Below are 24,266 nucleotides of genomic sequence, written 5' to 3'. Positions count from 1 at the left end.
CACCACACCTCGAAAGATGGTAATAATAAGGAAGCCCCCAACATTTTGGAAAAGTTACTAGAATAAGGTTAAACTTAGGATCTACATACATGAGGAATATAAAGTTGCAGAGAGAATATGGGCTTCAGAATCAGACACATCAGGATTTGAAACCTGACTTTGGCACTTCCTAACTGTGAACTTGGGAAGATGTATAATTCCCATGGATGCCGTTCCCTAATGTATAAATGTGTGTAGTATTTACGCATAGGGCTTTTTCTGAGATCAAAGGAGTTAATATATATATATTTTTAAAAGTGCCTAACATCGGGGCGCGTGGGTAGCTCAGTCGTTAAGCATCTGCCTTCGGCTCAGGTCACGATCCCAGCATTCTGGGATAGAGCCCTGCATCAGGCTACCTGCTCAGCGGGAAGCTTGCTTCTCCCTCTCCCACTCCCCCTGCTTGTGTTCCCTCTCTTGCTGCCTCTCTGTTAAATAAATAAATAAAATCTTAAAAAAAATAATAAATAAAAGTGCCTAACATTTTGTGTGAAAAACAGAGGGTGCTCAATTTATGTTCATTCTTCCCATGAGAGTGGAAAGCATAAACAAGAATTTTCAACACACTCAGTGACCTAAAATATGCGGAAAAGGACTGAGTTAAGGTTTTCCAGCAACCTCTGAAATACTTCAGAGTGGTTGTTAGTGGAAATAACTTCTCGATGAAAGACAAGAAATATTTGTAAGTTCTTTCTTCATACAAATGTAAGTATATGTTCCCCCTAAATTTTCAAAAATGAAATGTCTTCCAACAGGAGAAAACTATTCCAAGAAAACTGGATATTGCCTAATAACTTACTGTTGAATGGCTCTTGGGAAATTGCAAATAGAGGTCCATTCTGTATGTTTGCTAAAGCACAGTAACTCTGATGTCAAGAACTTTGTTTGGAAGAAGAGACCTCTACTTAAGGTAAATACTCAGCGAAGAAAGGAAACAATTCTGCTCCAAGTCAAAGAAATTAAACACCGATTTCAGGCTCAGTTAATATGCTTATGGGCTCAGTGTTTAGGAGCCCTACCATCTGTAAAAGTCTGTAATAGTCTTTCCTGGAGATTAAACTGAGTACTGAGAACAATTTTATTTCATTTATTTTAACACTGCTTTCCTTAATTATGTGTATGATTTTAACTTTGCTTTGCTTAATTATAATGTGTGTAAAGCACTTAAAGTAAGAGAAGTAATATATTCAGATCATTTAGCATCCTAACTGTACATTATCAATAAAATGAATTACTGGATTAATTGTAGCATTCTAAGTGTTGTTGGAAAGTCCCTGTCTATATCCGAGTCACCATAGTTTCACAGTCTCATTTCAACACAGGCAAATACTTCTCCCTTAAGTGGTTAAAAAATAAGACCCCCACCTCCCATAATTTTTCAGTTTCCAAAGTTATTTTGCCTCTTTGTCCCTGGTTATCACTTTCACACTGGCAAAGAGTGAATATAACTGTCAGGCCAAATCATTCCGGCTGCTGTGGCAGTTTGACTTAAGAACTGCAATATCCAGGTAAGTTTGGAAGTTATCATTCACTTTTCCTTTCACTCCTCGCAGATCTGATGTATATAATTCTTCAAGTAGCATGTTAGGGCTGCTGCTGAGTGTGTGGGAGGCTTTTTTGCTTTGTGTGGGAATTTTGTATAAAATGTGTTTTGTAAAATCTCGGCTTAACAGCAGGTCTTGGGAGGAACCTCCATGATTGGGGTCTCGGAAGAAAGTAAACAGACTTTAAATGAAAGTGCACTCTTAGAGCGCTGCCTGCTTTTCTTTCCCATTGTCTCGCTTTTCTTCCTCTTGTCCTCTAGTTTCCCTTCCCATTTCTCTTCCTACCTCCTCCCTTCCCTTCCTTCTTCCTCCTTCTCCCTCCCCACTTCTCTCTCCGCATTGTGGGCAACATGGCTCTCCTGGGGTGTAACATCCTTGCTGAGTTCTTTCGCCGCCACTTTTCAGGGCCCTCAGACTGTTTGCCCCTGATAAAAGGAGACCAGAGCTCAGGCTTTGGGTAATCTTAGCCACCCTCCTCCCCTCTCCCACCTACTCACTGACCTGGAATTTTCCACGCCTGGTAGAGTACAGTGGTTTGTGGATAGCAGATGGCAGAGAAAACAGAGTGAGAACAATTTCCTAAATGATGAATTCAAATGGCAGTGTAGACATCTTTAAAAAGCCTGAATTTGTGAACACCATAGCCCATATGGGTCCAATAAAATTATGTCAGGAGAATATATATATATATATATATATATATATATATATATATATATATTCTCATATATAGGATGAGAGGACCCAAGGAAAGCCTTAACTGTTATGAATTTCACTTTACCTTTTTCAGGACAACAATGCCTCATTTTTTTTTTAAAGATTTATTTATTTATTTATTTGAGAGAGACAGTGAGGGAGAGGGAGACAAGCACACTCCCTGCTGAGCAGAGAGCCCAACATGGGGCTTGATCCCAGGACCCTGAGATCATGACCTGAGCCAAAGGCAGACACTTAACCGACTGAGCCTCCCAGATGCCCCAACAATGCCTCATTTAAATGGGACATGTCCTTAGGGATGAGTCACCTTCACCAGGAAGTTTTATCTAACCTCCGAGCCTGAGCTGATGGACCCATCAGTTGGGGCTGATTTGTTAGGTGACTATGAGGCAGCCATTACTAAATATGATAGAAGAGCTTTTAAAGAAATGGGAAAATGTTCTAATATATTTTGTTTTGTGGCAAAAATGATATGCAGAGTTAATATAAATATTGTCCAAAAGAGGGTTATATATGTATAAAAAGACTGAAAAGACTATTTTTTGGTAATGGGATTTTATGTAATTCTAATTTTTGTGTGGATTTTTCAGTCTTTTCTAAATGTGCATTATAATAGGAAAAATTAAAATGGAAAAAGAAAGAACATCATCTGCCCAAGTTCCTATTTCCATTACTAAACTGTGAACTCCTCGAAGGAAAGTATGATGCCTTAGTCATTTTTGTTTCCCCAGCATCTAGCACAGTGCCTGGCATACTTTAAGTGTGCCATAAATATTTATGGAACTGAAGTGAAACTCTGGTCGTTTGATATTCTCTTTAAAAAGTTTTGTCATCATAAACAATTTGCTTAGAAAGTATATTATGAATAGTTCAGCCCCAAACCCATCGGTTCACCCCCATCCCATGCCACAAAGGCAATCTTTTAAAATTATTTATTTTAGGTCTTCTTGTGATTATCATCAATATTTTAGACAACATAATTTTACTTCTATTGCTTTACTCATCATGTTAAGACAAGACCTAAAAACAACCTGACATGAAAGGTGAGAACTCAGCTGTTACCTACCTTCCCATCCCACACTTGGTAGTTACTATTTTTAGCTCATCTATTGTAATTTTACAAGGCAAAATTAATATCAATGACACAACAAGAACATTACACAAATACTAAATATACAGCTCATTGAGATTTCTTAAAGTGAATCACCCTCCTGATGAATAAATAAGATATTACCAGCACCCCAGGGCTCCCCTGTGTCCCCTTCACAGGTACTAACCAGCCCCATTACCAAAGGTAACTGCAGTTCTGAATTATATTGCAATCCATAAGCTTTGCCTACTTTTAAACTTTCTCTAAGCAAAGTCTTACAATATGTACTTTTTGGTGTCTGGCTTCTCTGCTTAGCATTGTTTGTAAGATTCATCCATGTGGCTGCATGATGTAATAGTTCATTCATTCTCATGACTGTATAGTGCTCTATTGAATAACGATTTCACAATTTACTTATTTATTCTCCTATGAATGGGCATTTCCAGTTTGAGATTCTTACAATAATGCTTCTACATGCATTTATCTGTCTTTTGATATATATATAAGCATTCCATTGGATATATACTCTCAGAAGTGGAAGCATTGAGTGGCAGAGTACAAGTATGTTGAGCTTTGGTAGATATTGACAAAACTCTTGTACCACTTGCACTCCCATCAACAGTATAGGAGAAGTCAAGATGTTCCATATCTTCTCAGACCCATGGGTTGTCATTGTTTTTAAGAATAGCATTCTATTGAATATAAATGCTATCTAATTTTGATCTTAATTTACATGTCCTTGATGAATGATGTTGGGCACCTTTATATATTTGTACTGTCTATTTGGCATGGAAATCTGTGAAATACTTTTTAAAGTTTTTATGAATTTTTGGATTGTTTGCTCTTACTGATATGTAGATAGTCTTTATATATAATAGGTAAGAATCTTTTGTCAGATAAATGTTTGCAAATACTTTATCTTATCCTATGGCTCTCTTTACACTCTTAAATAATGTCTTTTGATAAATACAAATTCTGTAGTTTTGCTTACCCATTTTTTCTTTAAGGTTAGGGCTCCAGCTGGAATTAATTTTAATGTACAGTTTTAGGAGGAGTCAAAGTTGTTTTTCAACATGAAGATATACATTTGACCCAGCAATATTTATTGCAAGAATCATCATTCCCCCTTCACACTGCATGACACCTATGTCATAAATAATGTGACCCTATGTGCATGGGCCTATTTCTACATTCTTCTATTCCACTGGCTTGTCTGCTCCTGAGCTAACACGTGCTTCCTTTTTCTTTCTTTCTTTCTTTCTTTTTTTAAGATTTGTTTATTTATTATTTCAGTGAGAGAAAGAGGGCAGGGGGGAGGGGCAGAAGGAGAGAGAGAGAGAGAGAATTTCAAGCAAACTCCACTGAGCAGAGAGCCAAATACGGGGCTCAATCCCAGGACCCCGAGATCATGACTTGAACCGAAATCAAGAGTCAAACGCTAACTGACTGAGTCACTCAGGTGCCCCTAACACATGCTTTCTTAATTGCTGTAATGTGACAATGCATCTTGATATCTGTGGTACAAATTTTCCAATCTTGTTCTTTAAAATTGTTCTGACTAGTTTTAGCTCTGTGTTTGCACTAACCCTTAGAAACAGCTTGTCATTTTTCAAACACACACGCACACACACACACACCAACACACATAAACATACATGTACTAGAATTTTCATTAGCATTGCATTGAATCTTTAGATTAATTTGGGTAACTCTGATATATTTATAATATTGAGTCTTAAAACTATCACCATTGTATATCCTTCCATTATTTGTAAATTTTCTCACTAATGTTTTGTAGTTTCCTGTATAGTAGAATTGCACATCTGATAATATAGAAATATCAGCTTTACAGGTTTACAATATTCACTTACTAATTATAATAGTTGTTTGAAACTTTTAAGGTTACTTTTTTGTGTTGGGTGTTCTCAAAGTTTACATAGATTTGTCCAGGTATGGGTTTTTTTTTTCCTTATTAATTTTGCTGGATCTCTTTGATAGTTTTAAATATTCTTCCCATAAATCAGTGGTTGGCACACATTGTCATTACAGATGCTCGCATGAAAGCTTCCCCTTCCTCCCACCTCCTCACTCAGCCAGTGAGTGCCTCTGCCACTGCCTGCTTTTGTAGTAAATATGGCATCCCCATCATTAGTAGTTTCATTGGCCTTGGGTGGAGATTCCTAATAAGATACCTCAGACTTTATTCCATAGTAATATATGCCTAAATTTTTTTTAAAAAAATAAATTATTTGTGTATATTTGTAGAAATTAAGGGAATAAAATTAATTTGTAGTATATAATAAAATGGATATTTTGTAAGAAGTTTGCTGGGTCTCAGTGAATCCCGGCATTTGAACTCACTAAATGTCTACTGCCTTATATCTAAATTAAGGTGTTAATAACTTCTGTCTCATAGTGTTATGGGACTGAAATGAACAAAATGTTCCATATTGCGAGCCCTTATGATTAGGTCTCAAAGTTATGCTAGTTAGTTAATTAGGAAATATTAAAACGCAGGCATCATTTCTTCTAGCCGAGGGTAATTGTCACAATAATACAGTTATTTCTCACAAACACAAACTTGAGGAGCTTTAACTAATAAATTCAAGTTACTTAGATGCCATTTGCCATTCAAAAGCGGTTTCCTAACTGCTATTCAAGTCACCTAAATGTTTTAATGCCACTGACAAATGAACACTGGTTTTGCACCAGGATAATCTGATCAATGAACATTTAACAAGTCACAAAGTAACATTATCTGATTATTTCCCCTACCTTTTGGCCCTGTGACCAGCATTGCTTTCTACTTACAGTGAATAGCAGGGAATAATTTATGCCTTAACCATTTCTGATCCAGGACCATTCACAGTATAGCATGTGGATCAATAGAGAATAAAAGCTCAATTATCTAGCAGATTCTTGAAATGTCAAATCAGTAGGGTAAGCCTTGAGCATTTGAGCATTTCCCCAAATTTCCACCAGGAATAGGAGAAATATGGGCAAATATTAAATAAGTATGATGGCAAAATGCTTGTCATTTTGCTAAGCTGAAAGACGGGCCATCGAGGAGACTGGCAATTGTAGAAGTCATAATACTGGGTATAAAACCACCACCGCTGTCTGGCATGTTGTAGCTCTTCAGAAAGTGAGAGTTTCTGGTCTCTGCTCCCTGGGCTGTTGGTGCTGTACGTCAGCCAAGAGCCTGTGACAACTGCTGCGGTCCCAGCATGCCACTTCAGCATCTTTGCCATAAGCACTGCCTTTCCAAGAAATTCTCCCGATCCCTCGCCCTTGCTTTGTCACTGCCTCTGAACTTCCTAACTGATTTGGCATTTAGTGTTTACTGCCTGCTATTATTAAAACTCTTTCCAGGTGTTTCAGCGCATCTCCTCCAAACTGGACCACAAGTTCCCTGAGGGAAGGGTTGGCTTTATACTTCTTTGATTTCGCCATGGGCTGGATGAGTCATTGCTTAAAGCCCCGCATACTCATTTTACATCTTCCACCCAAGGAAGCTGGTAGGAACCATCCCCTAGTATAAGGCTTGAAACTCTAAGAGATGGCTGGGATTAAGACCATTAAAAGAAGGCATAAAAAGGCTTTTAGGGAGAAGCATATGGGGCAAAAAACACTGATAGAATCCTAGTTTAAGAATTCTGGCCTAAGAAGAATGTTTACTTGTCCCAGGTAAACAATCACATCTCCTACTACTCCATGAGAGCCGGCTTGTCATTCAGTAAGTTTCCGATTATGTATTTATATATGGAAGTAAGCATTTATCTAGGTTCAAACCTTGCCTCTTTTACTTACTAATGGTGTGACATTGCGAAAGTTTCTTTCTTTCTCCAAGCTTTAGATTTTATCATCTGAAAGCTGTGAATAATAATAGTGTCAATCCTGTGTAAGTTAGGAGGTTCAGAAAAGGGAAATTGAACTAAAGGTTTCAATGGAGGAAATTCACTATAGAGAATTGGTTTTCCTGGGGCTAGAGAGCTAAATGAGCAAAAAGAGAGTATAGCGGTAACATGGATATAATAATCGTTCTGTCCTCGGAGATGGATAAACAAAGGGAAGAAGTGTGCTTTCAGAACATAGAAGCCGGAAAGAGGAGCTGTGAGAAGCCATAAGGAACCAGGGCTCTGACTTTGGATGTGGAGGCGCTCCCAACTGATGCCAAGATCTCCAAAAAGACCCAATGAGGCTGGAGTGCCTGAAGACGCTGAACGCTGGGACCGCCTGCTGCTGATAGAGATGGTCTGCCGCTCACGGTGCATCAGACACAGGAGCTGACAGTCTCCTCTCTCCACGTCCTGCTTTCCAGTCTCCCTCTGGCGCCCCTATCGGCGGAAGGAACTCAAATCGGATGGCAAAGAAAAATGAGGTTTGCAGAGTCCAAACCCCAGCATTACAAAGCACAGCCCAGAAGGTGGGTTTGGGGCTCAGAGACGGTAGTATATTAATTTGTCTATTTGTTAAATGGGATAGTTATAGTGCCCAACCCATTGATTTGCCTTTAGAATTACTCAGGGTATTGTACTGAAGCAGTTAGCACAGAGAATGGAACATAAAAACGACTTTTAAAATGTTAAATATTTATTATTGTATTGGGTGTTTTTCTTTGTTTTTGCTGTTATTTTTAACTAAGTGATCTATCAAACATCTTTAATGTACTATATTAGGATTAATACAATTTGATAACACTGACCTGTTTGAGATGATAAAATGGAGTTTCAACGTATACCTGCAATTCAGACTCGTGTAATTCACAAACACTAGGGGTAAACAGTACACCGAGAAAAAAAAGTTCCTGTCCTTTCAAAATCAGCCATCAAGTAAATGGTTACTTCTTCATCTGTCCAGAAAATGGAATTCTTTGACATCACAGACTTTCACTGATAATCTATATGTGTATTAAAGTGTTTGTCACTGATTTTCTAATGTGTGCTTTTAGACTCTTCCAATTTAAATAATATATCTCTATTTTGTTTTAGGACCGAATAAACAGAAGAGCAATGGCATGGCACCTTCTGTTGGTGTGAAAGAAGAATTTGCCTTACCACCAATCAGCATGGTGCAGATGGAGAAGATCTTTTCTGCATCTGTATTAGCAGAGACGTTCCCAAACCCGACGCTGGTGAGGCTGCTGAGGGTAAAGTACAGAGCAGCAATATAGGCACTTCGGATTGACGGGCCCCCTAAGGTATTGTTGCCGTAGTATGGAGATTCTAGTCTCTTTCCCAGCTCATGGAGCCAGCCTGCAATAGAAGAAAGAATGAGAACTTAAGCCCAAAGAGTAAAGTCCCGGTATGAGCACCTGACGGTAATGATAAATGAACATTTAGGGACATACTAATTTGCCCAGGAGAAAGAAGAGAGAAAAGTTAAAAGGAAGTTAAAGGCAAAGAATAAGATTCCATTGCTACAAAAGCAAAAATATCACTTTTATGCAAGCTGTTCTGTTTAAGACACAGCAGAAAAGTGGGCATTCAAGAGCAGATGGGTGGTCGAAGCTAAACAGGTTTCCCTACTGCAGGAGATTACCTGCAGAGATAGAAACCGGGATTGCTACTGTCAGTAACAGTGTTGTGTATTTCCTTAGTGGCTAAGCTCCTTTCTCAATTGGAATTTTAAGAGACAAAGGGGTCTAGCAGGTATTTTTAAACCCTACATGATGATAAATAGCAACAACCACGAGAACCTAGACTTCACACAGATGAGAAGTGCTTTATTTACATCCTGCACAACCTTGCCCCATTTTATTCACTTGGGGTGACATCTAGTTGGCTTATAAGTCTTAGCTCATGCTACCTTCTTCAGGAAGCCTTCTCTGCAACCCCATTCTGCTATTTGGGGGTAGGGGGGGAGAGCTGCTCAACTAAGAGGCATCTGGAATAGAACTGGATGCCCCTTGCAGCTGTTTTATAGTCCTGGTGTATATATGTGCCCAAATGGATCTAATTAAGTGCTTCAAGTGTATGCCATTTATTGTATGTCAATTATGCTGTCATAACGCTGTAAAAAAAGCTACGTTAGTAAAGATGAGAAATAGCAAGTACGATATTGACAGTAATAGAATGGAAACACAACACAAAGACCACTTTAAAATCCTTTATTGGAACTACTTACCCTCTAAAGTTGTGTATTTTAAAATTCTGTCTCTCTCACTGTGTGTGTGTATGTTACAAAACACTGTGACAATTCAGCTGAACCCATACAGTTCATAAGACTTTTGTTAAGAGATGTTATTCACTAACCATACTTTCTTATAAACACTTCATTTAACGACTGCCCCAGAAGAGATGAAAGTCATTACACTTTTTAAGTAGTAATAATGCTGTCATTATCAACTACAGTTATAGATTATGGAACTGTGCTAGGTAATTAAATGCATATTTTAAACAACTGGGAACTCCTTGAGACCAAGGAGAATTGCTTAGTGGCAAGTATTGTGCCTTATTCATCCTGTGTCCCTAGAGAAGTGTTTCTCAACCTTTAGCTTGCCTCAGAAACATCTAGAGGGCTTGTTAAACAGAGATAGCTAAGTCCTATCCCTGGAGTTTCTGGTACAGTTCAGGAGGCTGGGTGGGGTCCAAGAATCTGTTTTGTAATGGGTTCCCATTTGATGCTGATGCTGCAGATGGAGGGGAACATGCTTTGAAAAACCACTACTCTAGAACAATGGTTCTCAACACTGGCCATGCCTGGGAAAGCTTTTTGAAAATACACTGCCCAAGTGCCACCTCCACTAACAGCATCAAAACGTCTGTTGCCAAGGCCAGGTGCTGGCATTTTTTTAAAAGGCCCCCAGTAAAATCTAATGTGAAGATAGAACTTAGAACCACTATTCCAGAACTTAGCAAAGCACTGACAAGAGTAAGGTTTAATACATGTTATTTTAAAAAGTGAATGAATTAATGAATGTATAAATGTTCTTGCACTCTGTCGCAGTATGAGACAATATGACAACACTGATGCACTAAAACAGTATATGTGCATTTGTAAATTTGTACTAGAATAATGAATGTATGTTTTGATGATAGCAAATAATAATAAAATGTAAGTTACATGTTATAAAAGGTGATGCTGTTAGTAAACTAAGACCATTTACTCTGTCTGGAAAAGCTTTGTGACAGAATAAACTTTAGTGATGGGGTTCAGGGCAGGCTACCCCTAGAATGTGCCACTTTGGCATGTGAATTATTTGAGTTGAAGGCAATCAAGGCTTAACAGACTCAAGAAGAGACTTTTACTTCCCCCTCAACTAAATAAAAAAATTTAGATAGGGGGCCTGTTTCAAGAACAGAACTATTATCAGGGATAACTTTTTTTTTTTAAGATTTTATTTTTTTGACAGGGACAGCCAGCGAGAGAGGGAACACAAGCAGGGGGAGTGGGAGAGGAAGAAGCAGGCTCATAGCGGAGGAGCCTATCAGGGATAACTTTTTACATCAGAACAGCAAATATTTACTCTTCTCATCCTCCAGTGAATTGTCTTCCTTCCCTTTGAAGCCCCCTTTGTCTTAGCTCAGGAAGGCATTATAAGCCTCAATTGCCTGTCTTTGACCCCCTCATGTCTATGTGAGACTCCTATATGTACTAAATTTAATTGTTTTTCTTCTGTTTGTCTTATGTCAATGTAATTATTAGGCTTGCCAAAGAAAATAAAAGGGAGGAAGGAAAAATTTCCTCCCCGACACTAGATTCAACACAGATTTAAATCTGGATTCTTCCATTTACAGGCTGTAGGAATGACTAATTTCTTTGAGCTTCACTTTTCTCATCTGTAAAAAAAAGGATACTGTCTAACTTGTAGGGGTGCAGTGATCAAATGAGGTGCCACATATGAACATGCCAACCACTGTAATTGGCAGAGGGTTAGTCTATCATATCTCTTTTCTCTCTCTTGCTTTTCTTACTTACATTGGAATAAGAAAGTACAAAATCCAGAAAGGTAAGAGAAAATAAGGGACCACCGATGAACTGTAATGGAAAAGGAAGTGGTGACCCTGTGTATTCAGTAGAATCTAAGGTAGGGATTAGCATTTCCTAATTAATAGCAACAAGAGGGAGAAAATCCAGATGGCAGTAGTTCTTAAAATTGGGGGAGTTATACACCCACATGATCCTTTTGTCAGAACGAAGTACATGTGAAGACACTTGTACCACTCTGTATTCATTTTCAGTTGGCTCATGGCTTCCTGAAGCCCTTTCATACATATCGGATTAAAAAGCTCTGTTTTAGAAGTTTAAGTGAGGGGAAGGAGGAAGTGATAAAGGGCGACTTGATAAAATTTAGTTTAATCTTGTATAGAAAACGACTGAGAAATAGAGACAACTTATCCAAGATTAAATGAAGAGATATCACAAAAGCAAATCAAATGTGCATTTAAAAAATATTACTGGTATATTTATATACACTGTAGGAAGACAGTCCAGACACAGAGGTAAAATCAGGAAGCAGAGATAACATCTGAATTTATCGTCCTATTCAGGATGTTGATTTCTCAGAACAGTGCCCCTGTAGGCATTTGATCAAAACATTGTCAAATATGAGAACCACAGGATGCTGAATGGCTAGTGAGTTGGCTGTTTCTCATGTGTCTTCCAACTTGTGCTCTGAAAGGAATGTCATATTACTTCTGCTGGGCAAGGAAGTAATTAGAGGGGCTTATCCCTTTGTCCCATATTGGTCATTTCTGCTAATTACTGTGAAGCTGGAAAATGTCATTTTGTCCAAAGAGCAAATATTGCATGACCTAATTTTTGTTTTAGTTGATGCACAGAGGAAGAAAAAATCAGAAACAATAAAGCTACTACTTCCTCTTGGCTGAATCAGCTGTACAATCAGACCATGAAGAAACAACTGGATCCATCTATTGATCTTGAATTAAGGTATTTATTTACTTACAGAAGCCAGTTTTCTCACTTAAAAAAATAAATAAATAAAAAGCAAACAAACCAACCCAGTCAATACATTTGTTAAACTCCTTAATTTGAACAAAAGTAAAACACTTAAGAATTCTCTGAAACAAAGCAGTGTCCATATAAATTGATTTCTGTAATAAAATAGGATAAAAGTTTGTATTAGGACATACAGATTATATTAGATTATATCCTCATCCAAAGCCTGTTCATTTACAATGTGTGAAGCTCTCTCAGAAGTGATTCAGGGAGCAAAACACAGAGGAACAACAGACCTACTTTTGTTGATATCTCTTTTCTGTCTAGCCAACTGTTCTGTCTATTTTCAGAAACATCTTGTTTTTTTAAGAAAGGTTGCTACTAAACTGTGTTACAGCTGACGGAACGAAAGCAATAATGATGATGACAAAACCTGGTAACACGAAAAGGAGGTAACACCCACAAATCCGGGGATTGGCTCTGTGGGCTAAATAAAACTTTTTCACGGAACAGCTCGTCCGAAATGAGAGCACATGTTCACTGTAACAAGACAACATGTCACTGTACTGTACAGAAGAAACAGTTTAACCAATTTGGAAGCCAATCTTTTTTTTATGCCAGAGAAACTCATCTCTAAAGGAAGGGATGTCCTAGAACAGTCTGTCTGCTTCTGCTCAATTTTTTTTTTCCAAAACAACATTTTGAAGGAAAAAACATACACAACATAAAGTAGAATCTAAATGTACTGAATACATTGCCTTCTGATAAAAAGGAAAGATACCATAAAATAATCCTGTCTTAATAAAATTGATTAAATAAAAGAGTAGATTTGAGGAATAAAGATCAATTTCAGAGATAAATGACTGTTAATGATTGTGCCCAGAAGAGCCTATAATTTAGTATAATTCAATCCATATATTTTTCATTGCATACTTACCATGGGCCCAATATTTTGCTTAATTACATACTTTTAACTCTAAATGGGAGTTTTAATTATTTTACCTTTTTGGTTTCCTACAATAATTTACTTAGTTTTATGATGCATCTGTGTGCACAGTTTGTACAGGTGTGACCTGCTTTATACAGCATATGTATTCTTGAAAAGTTTAGTTTAGGTTAGCATTTGGTAAATTAGCAGATATTTTAGGTTTAATGAAAGGAATAGGAGCATGTTATTTCAAGAAAGCCTATGGTGAATTTCTTTGTCATAGAAAATACCTTAGTAATATGAAAAACTACCCAGTAAAATATAAGCTTATTAAATCAGATTTATATGTGTGTGTTAAGATGTGTTTGTACGGGTAGAGAAAAAAGAGAAGGGACTAGAACATACATAATCACACCTATAATTTAAAATGGTACTTTACTGGGTCCCTGTGTGGCTCAGCCTTTAAGCGTCTGCCTTCGGCTCAGGTCATGATCCCTGGGTCCTGGGATCGAGCCCCTCATTGGGGTCCCTGCTCTGCAGGAAGCCTGCTTCTCCCTCTCACACTCCCCTTACTTGTGTCCCCTCTCTCGTTGTGTCTTTCTGTCAAATAAATAAATAAAATCTTTTTAAAAAAAATGGTACTTTACTTAATTTGGTATGAATGAACCGTGTTGTATTAGGATTTAGCTAGAAGCAAGAATGGAGCCTATGCTAGACCTTTCTTATTACTAAGTTGGCACATGGTTTACATTTTACTGGGACCTTTCTATGCTCCAGACACTCTACTGAAGCAGGCCATCTTCCATCTCATTTATAGGCACTAACCCTATGGACTAGGTACAATTATCATCCATAGCATCCATATTTTGATTCATTACTTCATTAATCATTATAACCATTTAGAAATTATTACCCCCATTTTAAAGATGAGAAAGCTAAGGCTCAGGGAGATTAAATAACTTGCTCAAGATGGCAGTATCAGGATTTTAATCCAGATATGTGTGCGGTTGGAGCCCAAACTCTTGACCACTATGCCCAGTACTTCAACTTGCTATAGACCCAAGAGTACTAGTGTTGCAGTGCACCTGAATGCCTTTCCAAGCAAGGTGCCATTCTTTATTACGGTGGACACACATGGTAAGAAAGACATAGTTTTTGTTAAGGCTCCCCAGAAGCAGACCCTGAAACATTGCTTAACTATAAGTAATTTATTTAAGTGTTGGGCCCAGTAAATATTTTTAGAAAAGAATAGGGAAGGGGCAAAGAGAGTGGAGGCAGCCAATGAGGTATGCCTAATTAAGCAAGTTATTACTATAGGCAATTGGAGCTTAATCCCACTGGAGAAACTCTGGGACCAGTGTGGAACACACCCTCTGTTGGAACAGGGGAATATATACACCAACTATCAGCCCTCATTGATTGCGGGCAGCTCCAAGGGAGCATGACTTCCTCACCATTGCCATGACTTCTATTGAAGGAGCCTTCCACATCAGAGGACAGTGCCTCAGGCATAGATACAGATTCTAAGGATGGGAATCACACAGATTGAGGGGACATGGTGGAGTACCAACAACATTTCAACAGCAGTCAACATTTAATAAATGTCAAGTGTTTTACTAGGCTTTCACATAATATCATTTTCATACAAATATCACAATTACTCTGCCTTTTTTTTTTTTTAACTGATGGAGTCCCAACAGAGAAGTTCAGAATTTTCTCCTTTCTTTTAGGGAGTTTTTAGAACTGAGAGGCAAATCCATACCTTTCTAACTAAACATCCATGATCTTTCTGCTATACTACACTGCTTATAAAGAAGTAATCATTTTAAATGATCTTTTTAATTGTGCTTGTTGAAAGCATTATTAAATAAGTTTGCATTTCCAGTGGCCACTTTTGCTTAGAGCGGGGGATTGTGTCCCAAAGGCACATATCATATCAGAGAAAATAGAAGAATTATCCAAACATAATTTTCACCGTAGACAAGGGATAACATGGCATTTAGAACCTGAATATTACTTCAGCAAGGATCAAGAGGCTTCTAATGTAAATTCCAAGCATAGAAAATACTATACTTAACATTTGCTTCCCCTCCCTCCATACTTAATCCTTCTGGACTTCATTCAGATGAGAGGTAGAAAAGTACTGTGAGTCTTATAAGTCCTAAGACAGGAGGTGTCTGACTGGGAGATGCAAAGCAGGGGGAGACAACGATTGTGGCGCACAGCATGAGAATGTCTCTGGTCTCTTCAGCCTCCCACAAGGGGCTGAGGTGTGGGCCTGCCCAGCTGCAGGGTTGATTGAGAGATATGAAGATAGGTGTCAGAAGTCTGCGTGTGTGTATGTGCTTTTGTGGGTTTGTAGGGATGGTGATTGTGCGGCAATGGAAAGCCAAAGCATTTGTGAGGTGTTGTATCTACTGTTATACACATTCAAAAAAAGAGTTGTTAACCACAAACAAAATATTACAAAAAAGCTCAAGATTTCATCTCCATTGTCTCTTAAAATATCTACATATTTATCTCCATTCCTGAAGGTTCAATTAGTACCTGTCCCTGTAAGTTTTTGTTTTGTTTGTTTTTTGATTTCAACAACCTTTTTATTTTGGGATAATTTTGACTAATACAAAAGTTGCAAAGAGTACAAAGAATCCCTGTATATCCTTCACCAAGTTTCCCCAATATTAATATCTTAATATTTACCAAACTATGAAATTAACATTAACACATTACTACTAATTGAACTATGGACTTTCTGTATTTTAATGTAAGAAATAGAGTTAAGGAGAAGTTCAGAGACTTAGGTTCCAAAACTCATTCTCCACCTTCCACTCCAACCCCATGTTACAGGATATGACCGTGGATAAGACTAGAAGGGCACCAGGCTACAGTGGTACTTGATACTGATTTGTTGATTCCATTAAGGAGAAGGCATCAGTAAATCTGGGGTTCCAATTTGAACAGGAACTCCATCACTTGGAGTTTCCACTAATTGCACATTTTGGTTCTCATAAACCAAGAGGTATCTTACATTTCTGAAATGGTGTAACTTACTCTTGAGGTAAAATTCTGAAACAAAAAGGATTAACCATACAATGATAGAGACTGGACTCTGAGACAGGAAATGAGGGTCCTAATCTTTGTCCTGCCATTAATTAAGTTGATGTATCATCCTTTATGCATCAGTTAGCCTTTCTGGTCTTTCATTTTTCCATCTTGAATATGAGGTGACTGGATTGAGTAATCTCTTTTTTCCGTAATCTTTTAGTAATCTTTTTCAGATCAAGATTTTATGAAATAAGATCCTGTAACGTTTCATCACAAATGGTTGACTTTCTTAAAGCAAAATGCTTGTGTAATAACCTTCATCTTTTATTTGTTTTTTATTATTTGAGTGATGACCCATCAGCAAATATTGATGGAATAAGGAAGGAAGATTTTCACATTTTGATGCATGGATCATTTCTGCTCTATTTCCACTGCTGAACAATTTTTCAGAAGCAATTTTATGTGATATTGGTACTGTCAAGAAAAGAATGTACCACTTGTGCTAAAACAAGAGTGCAAGTTCTCTAAAGTCCACTTGAATATTAAGTTTGTATTAAAGAAATTTCCTGAATATTGATTACTAAGGTATAGCATTTCACTTAAGCAATGATGATTTTAAAGGTTATACACTATGGTAAACTACCAAAATAGACCATCATCACATGGAGCAAAACACAAAAACCACAACAAACCAAACAAAAACACTCTAGAAAGAATGAGAAACGTGAAACAACCTGAAACCACAGTTGAGCAGCTACTATAGAGTTTTCTGACTGATCCTAAGAAGAGGCAGTGCAGGCCATCTGTTTCCAACCAGCTGAGGCACTTCCAAATGCCTCGCAAGTCTTGGCTAAAAACAGAGGAAATTCTAACAAAGATTAGGCTCCTGCCTAAGTTAACAGAACATAAACTATGAACCAACCGTATATAAAATGCTCTTACAGTTCACAATGTTTTCGGATCTGCCTCAACATGAGCATTTTTTCTTGAGTCATTGCTCATATGTTTTTCATGGCTTAATGAGTTTGTGAGACGTAGGTTGGTGCCTGAGCTCAGAGTATCATTTACAAAGACAACAACTTGTCACTCACTAAGAAAATTCTAATCCAAAGCACTCATCCTCTGCACGAAGGGACAAAAACGTGTTTCAGGAAAATAATTGAGGATGAAAATAACTGAATCCAGCCAAGCAATTTTACTTTTCTGGTATGCTAAAGTTTATTTTCATTATCTGCCCCCAATTGCCTTTTTGTTCTCTCTTTTCTCTCAAAGATTCAGAGTTGCTACAAACCGAGGGAAGAAAAATGAATTGACACATCCCACGTTTGCAAACCATTTCTCAGCTGTAGTAGTTGCCTGGCAGTCATTTAAATTAGAAGGATAGGCTCTGACATCCATTAAAAAGGAATCTCAAGTTTCTCCAGTTTATAGAACTTCAAAATAAAGTTCTAATTACATTTCTTCCAAATGCATTAAAGGAGATACATTTTCTAACATCTCACTTATAAAAGTAACTTAAATAAGTTAAGCCATACAATATGCCGGAATGTTGCATTCAAATACCCCATTATAGAGTCCTCTGGATTTTATTTACCTTTACTTGGTATTGGGACTGTTCTAAAGGTATTTTCTTCAAGTTTCTAGGAAATGCCCACGTGTCAAAATAAAACACCAACTTTGAGGTGTCAGCCTTCGTTTTCCTTTAGAAGAGCTGATTCTGATTCATATGTCCAGTAATGCCTTTAAAAACATGTAACTAACTTTGTTTGATGGCTTGATGGGGAATGAAATACAATAAGTGGTGGGAGTTTACGAACATTCCAAAGTAAGTTTTCAGCGAGCACATGGCTGAGCGGTAGGATGTGAAGTTAACACAGTGCAAGGGGGTGTGTCCGAGACCCGTACAGGTGCCACAGAAATTTTTACAAATGAGACACAGAGTGCCCAGAGACAACAAATCAAGGAAAGACAGAGGCAGGGAGAACGCAGAAGAGAAATATGATANTTTTCCATCTTGAATATGAGGTGACTGGATTGAGTAATCTCTTTTTTCCATAATCTTTTAGTAATCTTTTTCAGATCAAGATTTTATGAAATAAGATCCTGTAACGTTTCATCACAAATGGTTGACTTTCTTAAAGCAAAATGCTTGTGTAATAACCTTCATCTTTTATTTGTTTTTTATTATTTGAGTGATGACCCATCAGCAAATATTGATGGAATAAGGAAGGAAGATTTTCACATTTTGATGCATGGATCATTTCTGCTCTATTTCCACTGCTGAACAATTTTTCAGAAGCAATTTTATGTGATATTGGTACTGTCAAGAAAAGAATGTACCACTTGTGCTAACACAAGAGTGCAAGTTCTCTAAAGTCCACTTGAATATTAAGTTTGTATTAAAGAAATTTCCTGAATATTGATTACTAAGGTATAGCATTTCACTTAAGCAATGATGATTTTAAAGGTTATACACTATGGTAAACTACCAAAATAGACCATCATCACATGGAGCAAAACACAAAAACCACAACAAACCAAACAAAAACACTCTAGAAAGAATGAGAAACGTGAAACAACCTGAAACCACAGTTGAGCAGCTACTATAGAGTTTTCTGACTGATCCTACGAAGAGGCAGTGCAGGCCATCTGTTTCCAACCAACTGAGGCACTTCCAAATGCCTCGCAAGTCTTGGCTAAAAATAGAGGAAATTCTAACAAAGATTAGGCTCCTGCCTAAGTTAACAGAACATAAACTATGAACCAACCGTATATAAAATGCTCTTACAGTTCACAATGTTTTCGGATCTGCCTCAACATGAGCATTTTTTCTTGAGTCATTGCTCATATGTTTTTCATGGCTTAATGAGTTTGTGAGACGTAGGTTGGTGCCTGAGCTCAGAGTATCATTTACAAAGACAACAACTTGTCACTCACTAAGAAAATTCTAATCCAAAGCACTCATCCTCTGCACGAAGGGACAAAAACGTGTTTCAGGAAAATAATTGAGGATGAAAATAACTGAATCCAGCCAAGCAATTTTACTTTTCTGGTATGCTAAAGTTTATTTTCATTATCTGCCCCCAATTGCCTTTTTGTTCTCTCTTTTCTCTCAAAGATTCAGAGTTGCTACAAACCGAGGGAAGAAAAATGAATTGACACATCCCACGTTTGCAAACCATTTCTCAGCTGTAGTAGTTGCCTGGCAGTCATTTAAATTAGAAGGATAGGCTCTGACATCCATTAAAAAGGAATCTCAAGTTTCTCCAGTTTATAGAACTTCAAAATAAAGTTCTAATTACATTTCTTCCAAATGCATTAAAGGAGATACATTTTCTAACATCTCACTTATAAAAGTAACTTAAATAAGTTAAGCCATACAATATGCCGGAATGTTGCATTCAAATACCCCATTATAGAGTCCTCTGGATTTTATTTACCTTTACTTGGTATTGGGACTGTTCTAAAGGTATTTTCTTCAAGTTTCTAGGAAATGCCCACGTGTCAAAATAAAACACCAACTTTGAGGTGTCAGCCTTCGTTTTCCTTTAGAAGAGCTGATTCTGATTCATATGTCCAGTAATGCCTTTAAAAACATGTAACTAACTTTGTTTGATGGCTTGATGGGGAATGAAATACAATAAGTGGTGGGAGTTTGCATGAACATTCCAAAGTAAGTTTTCAGCGAGCACATGGCTGAGCGGTAGGATGTGAAGTTAACACAGTGCAAGGGGGTGTGTCCGAGACCCGTACAGGTGCCACAGAAATTTTTACAAATGAGACACAGAGTGCCCAGAGACAACAAATCAAGGAAAGACAGAGGCAGGGAGAACGCAGAAGAGAAATATGATAACAGAGAAATGTGTCTGACCAGGGAGTCCAGTAAACCTGGATACCAGAAGGCAAGCAATGCAGCATAGGAAAGTGCTATTTAGTTGTGTGATGTTGGCTAAGTTACTCATGCTCTTGGGCCCTAGATTCCTCCTGGCTAAAATGAAGAACATGACAAACTCACTTCGTAGGCTGCTGTGATGTCAAGAGGCAGAGGTCACATGGAGGGCTTAGCAGAATGCAGTATTAAACACAGCAAGCACTAAATAAAAGCTATTCTTATTGTTGCTGCTGTTGTTTGAAAGGAATGAAGGTCTTCTGTCTTACTGAAAGTAATGCAGACTTCTAAAATCCTTCATTACTGAAGACTGGTATAAAATATTAACCCAGCATCTCATTTCCATCTGTAGAAAATAATGAACACAGTAGCAGAAATAAACACAATCACATCCTTCTTGCAAATCAGGGATTTTGCACCATTCATATTACAAATGCCACTTTCCATCATGAGGTACTGAAGACACGAAATGGGAAGGACATAGGCTTAGAATATCTTGTCATCAATTTGCTTTGCTTTAACTTCACTTGTTATGGTAAAAACAGTTTGTCGTAATATTCTTGCTTGTGCCTTCGTGGCAGGAGACCACACACTGATCACACAATGTGCTGAATATTTTATATAGTATTTAATTTGATCTTCTATTGTGTAACAGTTTCTTACAACTCAAAGAGCCAAGAATTATAATCTAAAATGTTGATATTAAGATATTAGTACTTGGAAAGGCCAAGTCAAACATGACAAAGAGTAGACATCTGTTAAGATGTCTTTTGAGTCTGGGTTTGTCTGAGTTGAGTCTTTACGCTTGTTAATATGCCATGCTACCTCTGATCCTTCTTGTCAGTCAAGGTTTTGGTATTAGCACGCTCCTGACCATCTGCATCTCTTTCATAGAAATGGCTGCCCCCGTTGATTTTTCTGTGTGATTGCTGTTCCCCTCCACCTACAAATAGAAATTTCCCATACTGTCTTCTGCTGCTTATAGCCACCATCATCCAGGACGTGTGGTCTGGAGACGTGGGGTTATTTGTTTTTTGAGCATGGAAACTTTTGTGATGCTCTTCGCAGCCCCACCACCCCCACCAGAAGCCTTAGCTATTATTCCAAAGGTAGTTGGTGGGCATTGATGTATTAATGGTCAGCACAAGCAAAAGCTTGGGGAATGTGAAAGCTTTTTGGAACCGTAGACTGAACTCTCAGCAAGTCCCCAAGGTTTCATTTTCCAGGAATAGAACTCTTTGGTTACCCTCATGTGGACTTTGCAAGAGACTTTATATAGGTCAGGCCCATGCTGTGGAGAAATTAGAGACCACACAGCTTTTGTTTTTCTTATGAAAACCCACTTTCCTACAGAGTTTCTTAGACTTTATTAAAAATATTAGATAAACTAAGCACTTGGAATCATGTTATAACCATTCCATTCATTGGCATCTGGCTTTTANATTCATTGGCACCTGGCTTTTAATTTCACCCGCAGACACCAACTCTGTTTACAAATTCATTATTTGGCAACCATAATGCCTTTGTAATGGATTCGAAACAATGGAAGCAAGGGCAAGCAATGGTTTAGTCTCCAGCCCGGCATGCGAAAGTTGGTTTAACTCACATTGTAATCAAAGTACAGTATATAGCTTATTTACATAATTGCCGGTCTTCCAAGCAGTTTGGGGAGAGAGGGGAATGTGTTTATGCTTTCACTGGATGATAGCTTCTGAAATACCTTCAGTCCCATTTCTGGAAAACATGTTTCAAGTGCCAGGGGGCAGGTTTGATAGATGTCATTCAGGGAGGAAGCTGTCCCACTCTGGGCATAGAGCAGAGATGACAAGAGACATACTGTAATGAAAACAGAGAAGTCCAAGGACACCAGAACATCCGGAGAGGAAATGGCAGGAAGCAGCAGTAACATGCCCAGACAGGACTGAGGGAGACCCGCAGGGCCCTACTGAGCCCAGGCTGTAGTAGAGGCAGGACTTGGCTCCCACTTCCAACTGCTGAGGACCCAGGAACATGTGAGTTACCCAGTAGTCACAGCCCTGGCTCTCTCTAAGACTAGGCTTGAGCCCAATCTGCCTTCCCGGGTTCCCCAACCTGTGGCCCTATTTCTACTCTCTTTTTCCAAAATATAACAGCATTTCCAAGGTTTAAAAATACAGTTGTCAAGGCCTCAGCTGCAACTCCACCCACTTAGGAGGTCCCCTTTTTCAAGGTCATAGGATGCCAATTCCCGTGCTTGGTTTCCCTTTTCCGAACATCCCACAGATGGTTCATGTCTATCTTTGATGTTTTGTCTCAGAATCGAATACAGTCGATTTTCCTATTTTGTTTGTTTGTTTGTTTGTTTTTGTCAGCAATTGTACCTTCATGACAAGATTTGGCTCCTGAACGCTCTGTTCTCACATCCAATTTCCAGCCCAGTGTACATTCAGATCAACTCTCTTTCTTAATTGCCCCTAATTCATTAATTAACTAATTCATTCACTTACCAAATATTTAGTAACCATGTATAATTTTTGAGATGGAGATGCTGGGTGAGATGTAAAGATAAGGGAGCTGGGTCATCATTGCCTTTCAGTCTACTCGGGAAACTCTAATCATAGCATATGTTTGCCTGAATTCAGTGCCCCTTGCTGGAGCAAGCAGAAATGGTTTAAAGAAGGAGAATATTCAAATTGTACTGCAAAGTATAATAGAGATGGAGGGAAAATGTATTTTGGGAAGCTGAATAAAGGCACTAGGCCAGGAACACTTAATATACGTATGGAGAAAAGGAGTTTATGCAATTTGGCTGAAGTGAAGGGTATGGGACAGGAAGTCACAGAAAGTATGTTTAACCTACAAGTTTGCAAACTTAAAAATGTCCTCTTTTTTCTTCCAAGATATCAAAAATCAACAAAAGCAATCAGCCAAAAGAAAAGTTGGGTTTAAGTTGCCACATCAAGGACTAATATTTGATATAATGGATAACTTTGTGGCAAGAATGTTAAGCTTTTGAATAAATTAACAGGAAAAATTGTCAAATCATTCACTCCCTAGGTATATGTGTGTGTGTGTGTGTGTGTGTGTGTGTGTGTGTGAGAGAGAGAGAGAGAGAGAGAAACAAATCACAAATAATATGGGGATGAATTTGGTATAATTCTTGCTAGAGTCAGGGGGGTTCCTTCAACTTTATTTTGAGAACACTAATAATGCAAACAGATAATGCACCTTCTTAAAATCTAGAGATACCTTTTGAAGAAACAATCAGGCAAAAGGTACCGAGGCCTTGAGAAACTGCTGGAGAAACCGCTGGGGGTTCATCTTAAGGTCATTAGGTCTGACAAAGCCCAATAAATGTAGAAGAGGGAGAAACACTTTTCAGTCTTCAGAGAGGCTCATAGTGAAGAATTTGGGTTGCTGGCATTCAGCATATTCTTATGCTGGTATCTAGATTATAATTTCCAATCATACGAACCATCATCACTGTGATGCCACACTTACAAACATTTTTAAGGATCTTGCAAAACTCTCACACCTCCAGTGATTTCATTTTGGACTTATTTTTATCCCCCTCACTTTGCAGTAATCTATGTAATCAATTTTTCATTTCCATCGCTTAGCCCTCTGTTCCTCTCCTCCCCCTCCCACCATGGAGGTCTTCCTGCCCTTTTATCTCATCTGATTATCTGCCTGCAGCTCCCACTAGACCGCTGCTTCTTGAGAGTAGGAATTATCGTCGTCTTACACGCTTGATTCCCAGCCTAGCTCAGGGTGGGGCACCTAATATGCACTCAATACATATTTATTAAGCGAGAAAGCATATCCTTCTCAATCATAAAGACCACAGAATAGCTACACTTGCCATGAATATAAAACAGGCGTTGGGTTCGCAGAATGGCTTAGACTGCAGCCCCATGACTACTTCGCAATCTGACTTCAGGGAAGCTAGCCCTCTAAGTTCCAGCTCCTGCAACTCAAAAAGGAACTAAAAATGCCTTCTTGTTTGTTGAGATGCTTAAGATAATTTTGTCAAACATCTGTCATGGTGCCTGAGGTATGATTACTGCGTAAAATGTTGGATCTTTTTCACCTTTTCTGCAGTCCTCCATCACTTTGTCACAAGTAACTAGATGA

The 24,266-nt window shown here is 38.2% G+C and overlaps 1 protein-coding gene across 2 annotated transcripts in view; it reads right to left on the bottom strand.

The window, feature by feature from the left end:
• The window catches only part of KCNH8 (potassium voltage-gated channel subfamily H member 8), a 365,555-nt gene that overhangs the window by 63,632 nt on the left and 277,657 nt on the right, over positions 1-24,266 (bottom strand). For both annotated transcript variants that reach the window (XM_002924147.4, XM_034662055.1), the window contains exon 8: positions 8,448-8,645. In XM_002924147.4, coding sequence (XP_002924193.1) covers positions 8,448-8,645 — 198 coding nt within the window. The remainder of the gene's footprint in view (positions 1-8,447; positions 8,646-24,266) is intronic.

Source organism: Ailuropoda melanoleuca, chromosome 6, assembly GCF_002007445.2.
Source record: "Ailuropoda melanoleuca isolate Jingjing chromosome 6, ASM200744v2, whole genome shotgun sequence".
Classification (NCBI taxonomy): Eukaryota; Metazoa; Chordata; class Mammalia; order Carnivora; family Ursidae; genus Ailuropoda; species Ailuropoda melanoleuca.
This window is presented reverse-complemented; position numbering and strand designations above follow the sequence as displayed.